Raw genomic sequence first — 15,594 nt, 5'->3', positions numbered from 1 at the left:
GGCGGGGGGGGGGGGGGGGAGAGGCTGCAGCGGCCGGGACCCCGGGGGAGCGCGAGCCCCGCAGGACGCCCGACCCGCGCCCAGACAGGTGCCCCTAATCCCGCGAGACTGTTCAGCCGAATCCCGACAGTTCCCGGTAATCCCGCGAGACCCTTGTCTAATCCCGCGAGACCCTTTTGTCTAATCCCGCGAGACCCTTTTGTCTGATCCCGCGAGACCGCGCCGCCTAGTCCCAGGACGCCCCCTCGGCTCGCACCGCCGGAACCTTTAGCCCAACCCCGCGAGGCCCGAGTCCCCTCGTCCCGCGAGACCCGAGTCCCCTAATCCCGCGAGAACCTGCGGCTCCTCATCCCGCGAGGCCCGAGCCCCCTCATCCCGCGAGACCCGAGTCCCCTCGTCCCGCGAGACAGTTCTGCCTGGTCCCGCGCGAGGGTCCGCTCACCTCGCGAGACGGCACCGCCCGCTCCCACCCTGCGGGCGCGGTCACGGGCACACGGGGGCTTCGGGGGGTGGGGGGACCGGCCCCCTCGGGGGGCCACGCCCCGCTCGATGCCGCGCGACCCCGTCGCAGACGCCTCGGAGAAGCGGGCCGGGGGGGGGGGGGGGTCCCCAGCAGCGCCCCGAGCCCGGGTGGCTGCAAAGGCCGCGGGGGGGCTCCGACCCACGGACCGGTCACGAGGGCAGGGACGCCCCCGATGCGCGCGCACGGCTCCCCCGACGGAGCCCCCCAGGCCCGGGCAGGCTGGGCGAGGCCGCCTCCGCCCGTGCACCGAGACCCGCTGACCCCGGCTGACCCCGGCCGTCCCCGGGCGAACAAGCAAAAGACAAACCTGCCTCCGGCCCCCGCGACTGGTGCTGGGGGCCCGCCTGGGTGCTGGGGTCGGGGGAGGGGCGGGGGGCCCAGCACGGGGCGCTGGAGGTGGGGGGGTCCCGCCTGGGAGCGTTCCGGATCCGAGACTCACGATCGCTGCAGGCTAGGGCCGCCCCCCACCACCCTGGCTCGGCGCCGGCGGGTGCGGAGGGTTCTAGACTCAGTTTCCCTCCTGGCAGCCTGGGCCTGGCCTGGCCCGCCCTCGCCGAGTCCCGGGTGGGCAGACTCTCGGGGGTCGCGCCCCCTCCTTGCGTGGGGCCCTTCAGGTCCCCTGAACCTCCCGACCCTTGGCTTGGGGCCCGGGAGGAGGCTTGGCCCCGGGTCCGATCCCTGAAGCCCCACACGACACCCCCGCGCTCTCCCTCCACCCGAGTTCCCTCCGAGGACGCACAGGACAGCGCCGGGCCGGCCGCGAGGGTCCGATTTCTCCTTCCTGGAGGAAGGCGCTGATGGGGACCCAGACGCCCCGCTTGCCACCCCGCATCCCCGCCCGCACAGGCCGCTCCTGCCCACTCCTGCCCCCGGGACCTGGGGGATCGGAGAACCTCCCGGGCCCCTGCCCCTCTTTGAAGGCCAGTCTCCTGCAGAGGGGGTTCAGCTGGCCCCACCTGACCCTCCGCCCCCCGAAAGACTAGTAAGAGGCGCTTGTTGGGGGTCCCAAGTCCGCCACGGAACCCGGAGGGGACGCTCCACCGTGGGCCATCCGGGTGCGTGTGACCACACCGGTCAACGGCAGCACCCAGTTGCGGGGCGGGGTGGGGGGAACACACCCGAACACACCCTGATCCCCCCAGGGTGCCGGTTTGTGCAAAGGATCCACCCCCGTTGCAGGCTCGGGAGAGAGAGGGCCCGCGCCCTGCGGGACGGCTGTGGGTGGCCGGGTGCCTTGCCACCTCGGAGGGACCCTCCACCCTGAGAGCTCCCCCCACCCCCTTCATTCTGGGAACCACCACCCAGTCGCCATGGCGACAGGTGAATTCCAGCACCGCCTGAATCCGGAAACCTTGGACCCGCTATTTCCATCCCGAAAGGGCCAACCTCTGCCCTCCCGGCGTGAGAATCCACGAGGGGCCGCCCCCACGCCCCTCCCTGGGTCCCCGAGCCCGGTGCTGGGACTGGGGGGGTTGCGAGGAGGAGAAGGGGGTCTCTGAAGGCCCTCCCAGGAGCAAACCTGCCCGCCCCGCTCGCTCGCCCTGGGTGATGGTATAAAATTAGCGGAGTCAAGTCGACGTGTTACCAACACAAAGGCACTGCCAGCAGGCGGCTGGGGCTCGGGAGGGGGCTCGGGCAGCTGGGGGGCGGGCGGGCGTCCCGCGCGGAGAGAAAACGTGCATCTGCGGCGTCTAGACACTCGGAGGGGCGATCACAGACAGCGAGCACGCCGGCTCCGCCGCCCCGCGCCCGTGCCCGCTGGGCACCGCTGCCCTCGCGCCCGCGCGGCCGAGGGCGGCTGGCCCGGGCCCCACTCCTGAGCGAGTGTTTTGAAATTCAGCTTTAAATAAGCCGGTAAATGAATTCAACCTTGTCAGATCCCCTCCCGCACGCAGACCAGATATCCTGCTGGCGCGCTGTCTAGACACAGATAACAAAGGACTTTTTACAGCGCCCAGAGACGCGCTGACAAAGTGGCCATTTGGAGACGCGGGGTGGCTTTCTCCGGCTGCAGCCGTTTGTCAGAGGGGCTGGAATGAAATGCTAACTTATGGGTCTGGCCCGGGCCGGCGGCTGGCCGGGGCGCGGGGGTGTGGGGGGTCTGGCCGCCCGGGGGACCGGGAGGAGGAGGAGGCCGTGCGGGCCCAGCCTGGCCCCTCTGGCTCCCAGGGACACAGCGGACAAAGGGTCTCCCAGCCCCCACGCAAGGGGCGTGGGACCCCCATGGGGTGCAGGGAGGTGCTGGCGAGGCTGGGACCCGTCCACTGTCCTGGGGCGGATGGACACGGGGTGGGGAGGAAGGACCGGGCTCGCCCAGCTTGGCTTCTGGCAGAGGGGATCCCCTGAGAGGTCGAGTGAGCGACCCCCGACGTCCTCACAACCCAGGGCCTGCGCCTCAACTGGGCGGGGTTAGGACACCGGCCAAGGGGTCCTGGGCGCTGGGGTGTGGGCAGGGGAGGCGAGAGCGGGTGGACGCCCACCTGCGAACAGGGTCCCAGCCCTGGGCTGGTCTGCTGCCCGTCTGCCCTGGGACGCCTCCCGGCTCTCCCTGCAGGTAAAGGGGGGCTGGCCACAGGCCCCTGCTACAGGACACAGCCACGTGGCCCCTCTCACCAAAGTGGCGGCTTTTAGGTGGCTGCTGCCGGCCCCGTCTGTCCCTCTGCCAGCCCCGTCTGTGGGCGACAGCGGCTGCCCAGACACGGATGCCAGAGGCCACGGAGGGGCCGGGCCCCCATCACACGTCACAGTCACTCCGGTGACCCTGTGGCACCCACACATCTCCAGGGCCCCACAGGCGTCTGCCGCAGGACGAGACGGGCCCCAGAATCCAGGTCGGCCAGGGACGGTCCCACGGGCTGAGCTGCCTCCTCCCTGCACGGCGGGGCGGCCTGGCACCCCTCCTGCCTCGGCCCCCAGCCCACTCTCTGGGACAAATCTCCCCCCCCCCCGCACACCCCCTGAACAAAGGAGTGGGAGCGTCTGGATGGGAGAGCCGGCCACTGCGTGTGGGACTGCATCTGGGCTCCAGCGGGGACCTGAGTGCCCCAACCCGCATCACCCCTCGGAAGGCAGTGCGGTCCCAGCTGGGCCCAGACCCAGAGTGGGGGCAGCAGACCTGGCACTGTGGCCACTTCAGGGCGTCCTGTTCTCCTGGCCTGGCGGGCACATGGTCCGACACAGGCTGTGGCCGCTGGTGACGACCCCGGGCCCTGGACCCACTCTGGGCTGGCTGTGAGCTGAACGATACCCCCCACCCGCCTGGACAAGACGCACCCCCTCTGGGGGCACTGGCGCAGGTGACCAGGGGCCAGCGTGAGGCCCTAAGACCCAGCGGGCAGCGCCCCTCCCTCCTCCCACGGGAGAGGCAGCAGCAGCCCCCAGGCGGCCTGGCAGGGACACGCCCCAGCCAAAAGCCCGGGATTGTCATCACTGTCCCTCTCGGGTGAAGGAGCAGGGATCGCTGGGCATCGGGACAGAGGGGCCCACACCGCGCTGAGGCTGTGACAGGTCCCAGCCGCCCTGAGAGGCGGTGGCGTCCCCAGCTGGGACCGTCCCACTGTGGAGCCAGGGATGGAGCTGACGTTAGCGCAGAGTCTCAGGCAGAGGGGGCCCAGCCGCCCCCAGCAGCTCCACAACATCAGGCGACTCGGCCCTGCAGAGCAGGCCCCTACACACAGTAGGCCCACACAGAGCGGGTTCCCACAGCAGGCTCCCGCACACCATAGGTCCACACAGACCAGGCCCCCGCACACAGTAGGTCCACACAGACCAGGCTCCTGCACACAGTAGGTCCACACAGACCAGGCTCATTTCATTTCAACAGCTGAGTGATCAGAGGAACAGAGCAGTAGTGAGGCTGCTAAGGCCTAACCCAGCCCCCACGCCTTGTAGAGCTACCCCACCCCATGCCTTTCCTGGAGGCTGGGCTGGGGGCCTGGAGAAAGAAGGGCCTTCCGTCCGTCCGTCTGTCTGGGAAGCCCTACCCCTCAGTATTTCCCACGGTGCCTCGGGGTGGGACGGGTGCACCCCCTAGGGAGCAGGTCCCACGTCGGGGGAGGGAGACGCCCAGGAGCTGACCCACGCTATGTCACACAGCAGCCCCCCCACCCCCAGAGGGAAGTGACCGAGGCCATGCTCCGACGTGGGGGGGACCCCGCTGCCCCCGACACACAGCCTGTGTCCCCCGGCACCAAGGGACCTGTCATACAACAGGAGGGATCTGTCCAGATGGGGGCCCAGCGCAGGCTGGGGGACCCGGGGTGGGGACCCCCGAGAGAGGTGCCCCGAGCTCACGGCTCCCGCTGTGTGCTGCCCCATGAGAACCCACCAGCTCCTCCCAGATCTGGGGGTCTCCACACCCCCCAGCCCTGGGCCCGCGGGTCGGCGTGGCAGCTCTGCCCCCAGGAAGGTGCCCGGGGCTGGGCCCTCCGCCCGCTCGGGCTGCACTGCAGGGGGAGGAAGGGGCGAAGGACCCGAGCTGACCCACACGCCCCCCTGCCCTCCCCAGTCAGCCGCCGCGGAGCCCAGGGGAGCGCCGAGCCCAGACAGAGGCCAGCAGCGGGGGGGAAGCGGCGGTCCCGGGGGCTGAGCTCCAGCGAGCACACCCGGACACGCACCCGGCACTGCCGTGGGGCCCCACCCAGGCCGGCTTCCCGCCCGCCCACGGGCACGCACACACATGCACACGTGTGCACTCAGATGCACGCGCCAGGCCGGGCTGGCTGACATTCCAGCCCAGCTCCGACACCTCCGCGGCCCGCAATAAAAATTCCTAGACGGGTGGTCAGGCGGGAGGCGGCCCCGGACGTGCCGCGTGAGGGCGGGGGGGGGGGGGGGGGAGCACCTGTGCCCGGGGCGGCCACCAGGCCGGGCAGCCCTCGGGAGAGGTGCCCACTCCGCTCCCGGGGCCCTGACCGCCACCCCCCCCATGGGCCCACCGGGACGGTTCCGAGCAGGCGGCTGAGAGACGCTCTGCCTGCAGGAGGCCCCACTGGAGCCCTCCTGGTCCCGTCCCTGCGTGAGCGGGGGGTGGCCTGGGCACTGCAGGGCTGACACCCAAACTACGTCAAGCTCAGCCTCCCACGCCAGACACAGCAGGATGCCCCGGTCCGTGGCCTCTGCCACCAGGCACAGGGCTGGGACAAAGGACGGAGGTGCCGGATGGGGCGGCGGTGGGAAGGGAGGGGCCCCTGCAAGGCCAGACAGGCTGGGGGCAGGGGGCACTGCAGGCTGAGCCTCAGTTTGCCCGTCTGAGAAATGGGTCCGGTCCCAGCCGCTCCCTCGGGCGGCCAGCGCCCGGGGACCACGCAGGACGCCCCACCGTCTGGACGGAGAGCTGGGTCCCGGGACAGGGCCGGCTCCGCAGCTCCGGCGCTCGGCTGGGGTTTCCTGGGGACAGGGACCCCAGCCAGCCAGCTCCGCGCTCCCCAGAGAGGTCTGGCCGGCCGCAGCGGCCCCGGTGCTCAGGGCTGAGTAACTCCTCCAGACATGATTCATGCCCGTCTGGGGTCACCCACATCCTCATTCCCGCCAGGTGAGGTGGGCAGGCGGGCGGGGCCAGCACAGCTGTCGCCCACAGACGCCCGAGGCGCGGGTCCCTGTCCCCGGACAGGCTCCCCGGACGCCCGCGGCGGGGGTGGAGGGCCCGAGTGGCCGTGTGTGTCCTGCAGGCGGGTGGGGGGGTGGACACGCTGTGTGTGAGGGTCAGTGTCTCCCTCCCACGACGCCTGCGTCACAGGAGACAGTGAGGAGAAAGGGGGGCGGGAGGGGGCGCGGGTGCCCAGAGCATCCATTCTCTGACTGGCCCCGTCCCATGACCAGGCGCTGGCCCTGCTGGGCAGAGCCCCAGGTGAGAGCCGGGGCCAGGTGGGACATGCTCTGACCCAGGGGTGGCCCGGCCTGCAGAACCCCACCCCACGCCCACCGTTCGCTCGTGTCTCTTCTCTGAACTGGAGCCGGCTCGGCAGGGGGGCGCTCGCACCCAGAGCCAGCCCTAGCGGGGGGGGCGCAGGCCCAGGCCCCTCCTGCCTCGGTGGCAAGTCCAGGAAGCCCGGTGGTCCCGTGCCCCAGGTCGCTGCTGGGGACCCTTCGGAGAGGGGAGAGTCGGGGCAAGGGGCGCAACTGGAGGCGGCCGGAAGCCGGAGGGGCTGGGGCCGGGGGCCGAGGCTCGAGGGGTGCCCGCGGGGGCTCACTCCTGAGCGCCCCCCACCTTCCGGGAGCTCCTCCCACAACCCCCGCACTTGGCTGTGTGTTCCCGGGGCCGGTGCCCTCCGCTCGATGGGGTGCAGCGCTGTACTGGGGGTCCCACCTGGCATCAGGGGCGGGGGCAGCTCCGAGACAGGCCGGGGCGACTGCCCTGGGAGGGGGCATCAGGGGCGGGGGCAGCTCCGAGACAGGCCGGGGCAGCTGCCCTGGGAGGCAGAGGAGGAGCCCCGCTTTCCTGACGAGACACCCGCATCCCCCACCTCCCGTCACCCAGGGCCGCTCTGCACCCCGACAGGCTGTGGGTGCCGGAACCCCACCGGGCGTCTCGGAGCTGTGGGGGCGGCAGGCGGGGTCTCCAGGAGAGGACTGGGGCTGCCGGGGTCGCGGGACCCAGCGTGGGGTGACTGCGCAGGCGGGCTGGAGTGGGGAAGCGCCCAGCCAGGCCCGAGCCCCTGTCCCACACCAGGGAACCAGCGACAGCGGGCCGGACTCCCGAGGACCCCGCCGGCCTGCGTCCCCTCCAGGCGGAGCCCAGCCACAGTGTTACCAGGAGCCGAAGCAGCAGGAGAAAGCGGGCAGCGTGGGCGGGGCCAGAGGGAGCCGGGTCAGGCGAGAACTTGGCCCAAGCGCCACATCTGACGGCTGAGGGGACAGTCGGGGCGTGACCCCGGGACCAGGTCCAAGGTGGTCCCGGGCGCTGCCTCGGAGCCTTTCCACCTGAAACCATTCCAGGTGGCCGGGGGTGCTGGCCCGGGAGCTCCCTGGGGACCATAAACGTGCAGAGACACCCGCGACCCAAGAGCACTTAGCGGGGATGGACCCAGACGGCTGGAACCGGCACATTCCCCGACGTGACCGACGCCCTCTCTCGTCCTCTGCGGACACCCCAGCTGCTGGCAGGAACGAGGTCAGGGGTTTCCTCTGCACTTGACCCCCAGCCCCAGTCCCCGCCGCGCGGCTCAGCCCCTGTGAATCACTCGGGCTCACCTCGCCGCCAACCTGCAGTCACTGAACGATAACGGGCGGCACAGACAGCAATAAATGAATCATGCCTTCCGCAAGACCAAACCTTTGGCTCTCACAGACACCAATTACAAAGTAGAAGGAAAAGAACAAAGAAATTACTCAGGGTGTTTGCGCAAAGTTGATTCATAGGTTTACAGAATTATTACCGGCCAAACTGTGTTTGGGACGGCCGGAGATGTGACGGCTTCTGCGCATCAGCCGGACACCCTGGGAACCTGCACAGCGGGCGGGGAAGGGCTCCCCGGGGTCCGGACGGACCCTCCAAACATGCGCCCACCGGCCCTCGTCCTCTCTCCTGGAGGGCGGCTGAACCCCACGGGAGCCCCGGGCGAGGCGGGGAGCGACCAGAGCTTGGCACGCGTGCAAGGGTGGAGCCGTCCCGGGAGCAGGGTCTGGAACCGGACGGTCCCCATCACCCCCTCGGGTCTTTCCAACTGCCGTCCGGGTCGGGATTTCCCATCAAAGCTCGCCCAACCTCAGGCCGCGGGAGCAGCCGTGTGTGCGGTGGCCGCGTGCAGATTCTGCGGCTCCTCGGGGAAGAGTCTTGGGTGCAACGCCCACAGGACGAGGGCAGGGGCTGGCTGCTCAGGCACGTGGACCGGGGTGACAGACCCCCGTGAGACCCCAGAGCACCGCTGTCAGGGAAATAGGGCAGAGGGGAGGCACCGGGGCTGCAGGGGACCGACCCCTTGGCAGCCCGCAGAGAGGGTCACAGTCATGGGGGCTGGGGACGGGAGTCGGGACTCAGACGCCTGACGGGAGCAATAGCAGCCGCTTTGCCCAGAGGAGGCAGAGGCAAGGACTCGTGCCCCTTCTCGGGCCACTGCACCCGGAGTCTGGGAAGCCCAGATTTTGCCTGCCACGGGGAGCCCAGGCCTCGGGGACACCAGGAGGGGGGGTCCCCCCACATCTCAGTGAATCTTCACATCCCAGATGCGACATCCCTGCAGGCAGCTCCGAGAGAGACGTGCGGTTTCTTAGCGCTGACAAGGCTGCGATCTGAACCGCCGACCCCCAAAGGTGGCACGTCCCTCCCGTCCCCAAAGCCAGACCTGAGAACACGGTCTCTGGGGGTCTGCAGAGACCCTGAGCCGGGCATGTCCCGTCCGTGTCACTTCAGGGTGACAGTGGCCGTACCCACTCACTGAGGGTTCCTGCCTCCCCGTTCCGAGGGGGCAGTGGCCGGCACCGTGGAGACGCCACCCCCAGCCCCTGTGAGGGAGGGAGGGACAGTCCCTTCCCGCTAAGGAGAGGGGATCTGGGTTGTCACGACTGCAGGGGCCTCAGGGCACAGCCCCAGGAACCCCCAGAACTAGAAGCCGGCAGGGATGCCAGCCCCCGCCCCGGGCGCCCCATCCCCTCCCGCCGCCCATGCTATCAGTGGGGGAGCCCCGGGGGCCGCAGGGCGGTGTCCAGCCCAGGGCAGCCGTGAGCCGCGTGAGCGGAGTTGGGGGGGGCTGGTGTCCCCCACAAGCCCGAGCTCTTCTTGGCCCTCACTCTGGCGGGGGCCCAGAGGCCGGGACATCATAGGGCAGGCCCCAGCCTCCTGCCCCCGTCCCAACCAGCGCCCCCCGCAGCGGGCTAGGGTGGAGAGAGGAAGGTGGCCGGGGGGTGCCCTGTGCCCAGAGACCTGTGGGTGTCGCTCTCTGAAAGACACCCCGGCCACGCGGTCTCGCGGGGAGTACCGGGGGCCTGGGCCTGGTGGCAGTGTGACCCAGGGCCGGTGTCTCCCCCTCTCTGGTCCGCACATGCCTCCTGGTGAGCACCCACAGTTCCCACAGACCTGCCTGCAGGCACGGCCGCGGGGGCCTGGCACACACACGGCCCCCGCAGCTGACGAGGGAAGGGGGCGGAAGCGAAACCCCCACCAGTCTCCCTGGAAACAGGTGCGAGCGGCTCCGGGGGCCCCCCTACCGTTCCAGGCCCGCCGCCGCCTGTCCAACGAGTCTCCCTGGGGGACTGTGCCTGCCCCCCCAAGGGGCCTGTCACCTCCGCAGGGCGGGCACAGGTGCAGGCCTGAGACAAGCCCCTCGCTGCCCTCTGGGGGGGAGGGTGAGGGGCACAGTGGGGCCCTTAGAGCTGGTGGTGAGCTGGGGGAGGGGCCGAAGAAGCCACAGCCCGGGACTGGCATGGGGACACCGGCCGGAAGGTGGCCAGACCCCACCCGCTGCTCGACGCCCGCACCCTGGCCGGGAACACAGCGGCAGGCAGGGCTGCCAGGCTCCAGCCCTCCGGACCAGGGACTCCTGGGACAGACCCCGCCCGGGCAGAGCCGCCCGGCAGGCACACACGGGCACAAACGCGCTCCCCATGCAGGCACACGTGCAGCACAGAGTGGCACGCACCGAGGGCTGGCAGGAAAGGGCCTCCTCCCGGCAGGCTCCCAGGGCCTCTGCCTGCAACTTTGTTTCTGGATGACAATGAAGAGAAAAGGGCACGTGGGCCCGAGGCTGAGCCCGACCTGGGACACTGTATCTTTGAACAACTGCCCAGACCAGGACCCGGAAACCCTGAGGCCTCCGCGGAGGCCGGAGGGGTGGGAGTGAGGACCCCTGAGCAGGCGGAATGTGGAGGCAACACCGAGATCTGGGCATGCAGGAAGATAAGACTCCCCCTGCCCCCCAATCCACAGCCCTCCCTGGGAGCCTCCTGCCCCCAGCTTCGTAGGGCCCCTTCCGGGGGAGGGTGTCCCAGGGCACCCCCACAGCGACGGACGCGTGCACACGTACATGCCCGGCACCAGTCGCAACCCTGCCCGACCGAAGAGAGAGAGAACGGGCGGCCGTGTGCACGCACGCACGCACGTGTGCACGAGCCAGTCGCCAGCTCAGCCCGGGTGCAGGTCCCACGGCCAGGAAGCTGCTTAACCCAGATCTCGTGGGAAGCCTTGGCCAACTGCCTGACCCGCGGTTCCAGACGCAACTCAAGCCGACCGCACCCCAGCCTAAACCCAGACAGGCAGAAGGCAAGCCTGTGGGCTGGCGTCCCGGCGGGCGGGGGGGGGACGGGGTGCAAAGGCTGAACCCGAGTCCTGGGGCGCAGCCCTGGCCCCTTCGGAGGAACCAGACACAGGGTAAAGAGCGGCTCTGGCCACGGAGACCGGCGCGAGCCGGGGTGACAGGCGGGCCCTGGGCGGTACCACGGCCAGAAGGGGGGGTCTCCAGGGGCCAGACGCGGGGAATGCTCGCCTCCCAGACACAGGACACTCGGGGAGGGATTGATTATCCAGCCCAGGGCTGAGGCGGAGACGCGGGGCCGGGAGAAACAGTGGGCAGAAAGCCAGCTGACCGGGAGCACTGGAAGCTGAGTCTCTGGTTTGCCAGCAGATGTCTGGAGCTGGCGGGGCGGGGTGACGAGGACCTGGGGGTGTGGGGTGCCGGCCTGCACCTGGGGAGGTGCCCCCCGAGCCAGCAGCAGACAGGGGCCCACGTCTCTGCCCCCCGCGTCTCCAGTGAAGCGAGAGGAAAGGCAGGGGTGGGGTGGGGGCGCGAGGGGCCGGCCCCCAGAGCCAAGGGCACGGGGCCAGGAGCCGTCTTTCCTCAAAAGTCACGGGCTGCCCCGTTCCGGCTGTCACTCCAGCTGCCCGAGCCGGTGCCAGGCCCTGGCCGCCTCCAGCACGATGCCCCGAGACGTGTTGGGCGAAACAGACACCCCCTCAGCCCTGTCTCCGAAAACACGGGCCCCCCAAAGGCCCCCGACGGCGAAACAAGCAGCTCCCTCCGCCAGCCTCCGCCTTCAAGGACCCAGTCCTGAGTTCAAGAGACGGCGGGTTTCCCCACCAGAAACGAGGGGAAGAACCAAAGGAGCCCTGAGCTGGTGCTAGCAGGGGGGTGGCGGCCAGGTGCCCCCATTTCTGAAATCCCGGGCACCCGAAGACCGCACACAGGGCGGCACTGTTTGGAGGCGGAGAAGGCGGGGGCGTGGAGCCACTTCAAAGCCAGTGGCCAGACCCTCATCTAACACCAAAGAGTTTCAGATTTCAACAGCCAGATGGGGAAACTGAGGCCCGGGGGCTGGCGGGGACCCAACAGGACCCATCTCCTCCCAGGGGACACCGGCCCCAGCCCCCTCAAGCGTGCAGGTGGCAACACCGGGCCAAGGCAGCGCCCTCCTGCCGGCCTGCCCAGGGACGGGTGGGCATTCCCGGAAGCCTGGGTAGCAGCCAACGGGGACAGTCCACCTGCTGATAGACGGTTTCCTCCTGCGGGGACAGTGAGGCCGGCCAGCACCCAGGGGCAGGGGAAAGGGCCCCCTCCCCTCCCCACCTCAGGGCACACCACAGTCCCCCCACAAATGCCCAAGGATGAATCTGCTGTTTCAAGTCCTCAGACACATGGCCAGGGGGCCAAGGGGCTGTGCCTGCCCACTTAGCAAGCCGGACACAGCGCGGCCGAGGGGGGGAGGGAATCCCCTGCGGCCAGCTGACGGGGAAAGGGGGGGGGACACCGCACCAGCCGCTCAGCTGCGGCCAGACTCCCCAAACAAGTGCAAACACATCTCGGAGCTACCTCCTGCGTTCACCAGCCCGGGAGCGCACCAGGCCCTCTGGGAAGAAATCTGGCCGAGCGCGACTCAGTTTCGCAAGCAAACGCCAGGCCGGCTCGGGGCAGCAGCAGCCTCCCCCGGCCGCCTGCGGGTGATGGGGGCACCGGGCCGGGCGGGGCGGACCGGGACCCCCAGGAGCCCACCGCCGCCCGGCGGGGCGCCCCGGCGTATTTTCACCCCCTGCGCCTCCCTGGAGCGCTCCAGCCGCCTGCGGAAACGGGCGCATGAGTCACGGAGACAGACGCTGCCCGGGCGCACCCGGCGGCCGGCGGGGACGGGCTGGGGGGGCGCGCAGGTGGGCAGGGGGCGAGGACACTCCGGAGGGGCGGGCTGGGGGCGCGGAGGGGGCTCGGGGCGCGGCGCCCGGGCGCCCACCCGGCCGAGGGCCGGCCGGGGGGCTCCGCTCGACCGGGTCCCACTCGGGCCGGGGCAGGACAGGGCTGGGCTGGGCAGGGCTGGGCTGGCGGCGCCCGTGCCCGGCGCTGGCCCACCTCCCGCGCGGGGCCCGGCGGCCCAAACTTTGACTCCCGGCCACCCCGGTGCGCGCCAGGCCGGGCCGGGCGGTCCAGACGGGAGCTATTTATAGGCGCGCCGGGGACGGACACAATGACACGCCGGGGATGGGCGGCCGGCCGGCCGGGCCCGCGCCCCCGCGCCCCCCGCCCGCCCGCCCGCCCGCGGCCGCCCCCGGCCCGCCGCCCGCCGCCCCGCGGGCGCGCGGCGCGCGGGCGCGCGGGCGGCCGGACACACCCCCCGCGCGCAGCCGGTCCACGCCGGGTCCCGGGGCGCGGCGGGCGCACTCACTGATCTCCATGCTCGGGAACAAAGAGCGCTTGCAGTTGCACGTGCAGGAGACATTGGGCTGCCCGGCGGCGGCGGCGGCGGTGGCGTTGGCCCCCATCAAGCGGCGCGCGCGCGGCGCGGCGGCGCGGCGCGGGGGGCGCGGGGCGCGGGGGGGCGCGCGGGCGGCGCGGGGGGGGCCGCGGCCGGCGCATGCAGGGGCCGCGGGCGGGCGGGCCGGGCGCGGGGGCCGCGCGGCCCGGCGCCCCCCGGCCGCGCCGGGGCCGCGCGCGGGGGCGTCGGCGGGGCGCGCGGGCGGCGTCCGGGGGCCGCGCGGGCGGCCGGGCCGGGGCGGGGGCCGAGCTGCGCCGCTGCTTCCCCGCGCCGCCGCCGCCGCCGCCGCCTCCTCATTCAAGGCCAAGGAGATCGGGTTTCTGGCGGCCGGGCCGGCGGGCAGACGGTCTGACGTCAGCGCCAGACGGGGCCGCCGGTTCCCACCGCGCGGGGGCCGCCGAGGGGGCGCGCGCTGCGCCAATCCCCGCCCGGGCCCCCCGCGCCGCCCGGGCCGCGGGGCGGGGCCGCCGCCGCCGAGGGGGCGGGCCCTTAAAGGGCCAGGGAGCGGCGAGCGCGCCCCGCGCGGCGGGCGGGCGGGCGGGCTGGGGGGCGCGGGACCCCGGGGGGAGGGGGGGTCGGGAGGGTGGACGTGGGGCCCTGGGGAAGGGGCCGGACCGGGACCCTGGCGGGGAGGGCTGCACCCGGGACCCTGGGGGTGGAGCTGCACCCGGGACCCTGGGGAAGGGGCTGCACCCGGGACCCTGGGGAAGGGGCCGGACCCGGGACCCTGGCGGGGAGGGCTGCACCCGGGACCCTGGGGGTGGAGCTGCACCCGGGACCCTGGGGAAGGGGCTGCACCCGGGACCCTGGGGAAGGGGCCGGACCCGGGACCCTGGCGGGGAGGGCTGCACCCGGGACCCTGGGGGTGGAGCTGCACCCGGGACCCTGGGGAAGGGGCTGCACCCGGGACCCTGGGGGAAAGCTGGACCCGGGACCCTAGGGAAGGGGCCGGACCCGGGACCCTGGCGGGGAGGGCTGCACCCGGGACCCTGGGGGAAAGCCGGACCCGGGACCCTGGGGGAAAGCTGGACCCGGGACCCTGGGGAAGGGGCCGGACCCGGGACCCTGGGGAAGGGGCTGCACCCGGGACCCTGGCGGGGAGGACTGCACCCGGGACCCTGGGGGGTGGAGCTGCACCCGGGACCCTGGGGGAAAGCCGGACCCGGGACCCTGGGGAAGGGGCCGGACCCGGGACCCTGCGGAAGGGGCTGCACCCGGGACCCTGGCGGGGAGGGCTGCACCCGGGACCCTGGGGGAAAGCCGGACCCGGGACCCTGGGGGAAAGCTGGACCCGGGACCCTAGGGAAGGGGCTGCACCCGGGACCCTGGGGAAGGGGCTGCACCCGGGACCCTGGCGGGGAGGGCTGCACCCGGGACCCTGGGGGAAAGCCGGACCCGGGACCCTGGGGAAGGGGCCGGACCCGGGACCCTGCGGAAGGGGCTGCACCCGGGACCCTAGGGAAGGGGCTGCACCCGGGACCCTGGGGGAAAGCTGGACCCGGGACCCTCGGGGGAGCGGGACCTGCACCCGAGGAGCCGGGCTGGTCGCGGCTGTCTGGGACTCTGTCCGTGCCGGGAACTCTGTGCCCCCCTCCCCACGCGCACACACGCGCACACGCACACACTTGCTCACACACGCGCGCACACACCCGCGGGCCGCGAGGCGCCCGGAGCTCACCCGGGTCGGGTCCGAGGCGTGGGCGGCGCTGGGGTCCCCGCCCCCGGGAGTCCAGCCGCGAGACAGTCGCTCGCGGAGGGCGCGGGAGCCGCGGGGGCCCTTGTCATGGAAATGAGTCGGGGTCTGCCCGGCGGGCGCCCCGCGAATCCACACCCGTTGTCGGCGCCGCCCGTGCCCCCGCGGGCGCGCTCCGGGTTCAAAAGGCTGCGGGCAGCGAGTCCGGGTGCGCCTTCATTTCGCGAAGTTTAATGACAGCCGGGCTCGTCCCGCGATTTCAAGAGAAATTGGGATGTCGCCCAAGAGCCCCCACCCGGTGCTGGCCCCCTGCTCCCCCGCCCCGGCCAGCCCAGGCCTCTGTCCCTCCCTGGGGTCCTGAGGGGCGCAGGTGTCTCCCAGGAAGCAGCTGAGCCGTCAGCGGGGCTGGCTTGGGGGCAGTTCGTGGGCGCTCAGGGTGATCCGCACCTGGCTGAAGCTTTTGGGGAGCCCAAGAGTGAGGCTCATAGGCGCTGAACAGCTGAGCACTGTGTGGAAGAGTCTCCCGGTGGGCCCAGGGGCCCCTCCCTGTGGACACCTCGGTCCCACAGGTGGAGGTGGGGGGCTCAGGCTGCACCCCACAGCATGGACAAGCGCTGCGGTCTTCCTGGGGGGCCGGAAAAGGGTACCTGGGCCTGGGGGTGACCACCGGCCCTGCTCACACCCATCTCTAACCCCTATTTCGGCTGTG

The 15,594-nt window shown here is 71.9% G+C and overlaps 1 protein-coding gene across 1 annotated transcript in view; it reads right to left on the bottom strand.

Moving 5' to 3' along the window:
* The window catches only part of PMEPA1 (prostate transmembrane protein, androgen induced 1), a 29,642-nt gene extending 14,271 nt beyond the window's left edge, over positions 1-15,371 (bottom strand). Inside the window, exons 1-4 of the mRNA XM_056107462.1 lie at positions 15,333-15,371; positions 14,842-15,074; positions 13,317-13,680; positions 13,103-13,235 (exon numbers count right to left, since the gene is read on the bottom strand). Coding sequence (XP_055963437.1) covers positions 13,103-13,235; positions 13,317-13,680; positions 14,842-15,074; positions 15,333-15,371 — 769 coding nt within the window. The remainder of the gene's footprint in view (positions 1-13,102; positions 13,236-13,316; positions 13,681-14,841; positions 15,075-15,332) is intronic.
* Between the last annotated feature and the right edge of the window lie 223 nt (positions 15,372-15,594).

The sequence above is a fragment of the Sorex fumeus genome, unplaced genomic scaffold (genome assembly GCF_029834395.1).
Source record: "Sorex fumeus unplaced genomic scaffold, SorFum_2.1 ptg000166l, whole genome shotgun sequence".
In the NCBI taxonomy this organism is placed as follows: Eukaryota; Metazoa; Chordata; class Mammalia; order Eulipotyphla; family Soricidae; genus Sorex; species Sorex fumeus.
Note: the sequence above shows the minus strand (reverse complement) of the source record. Positions and strands in the feature narration are given on the sequence as shown.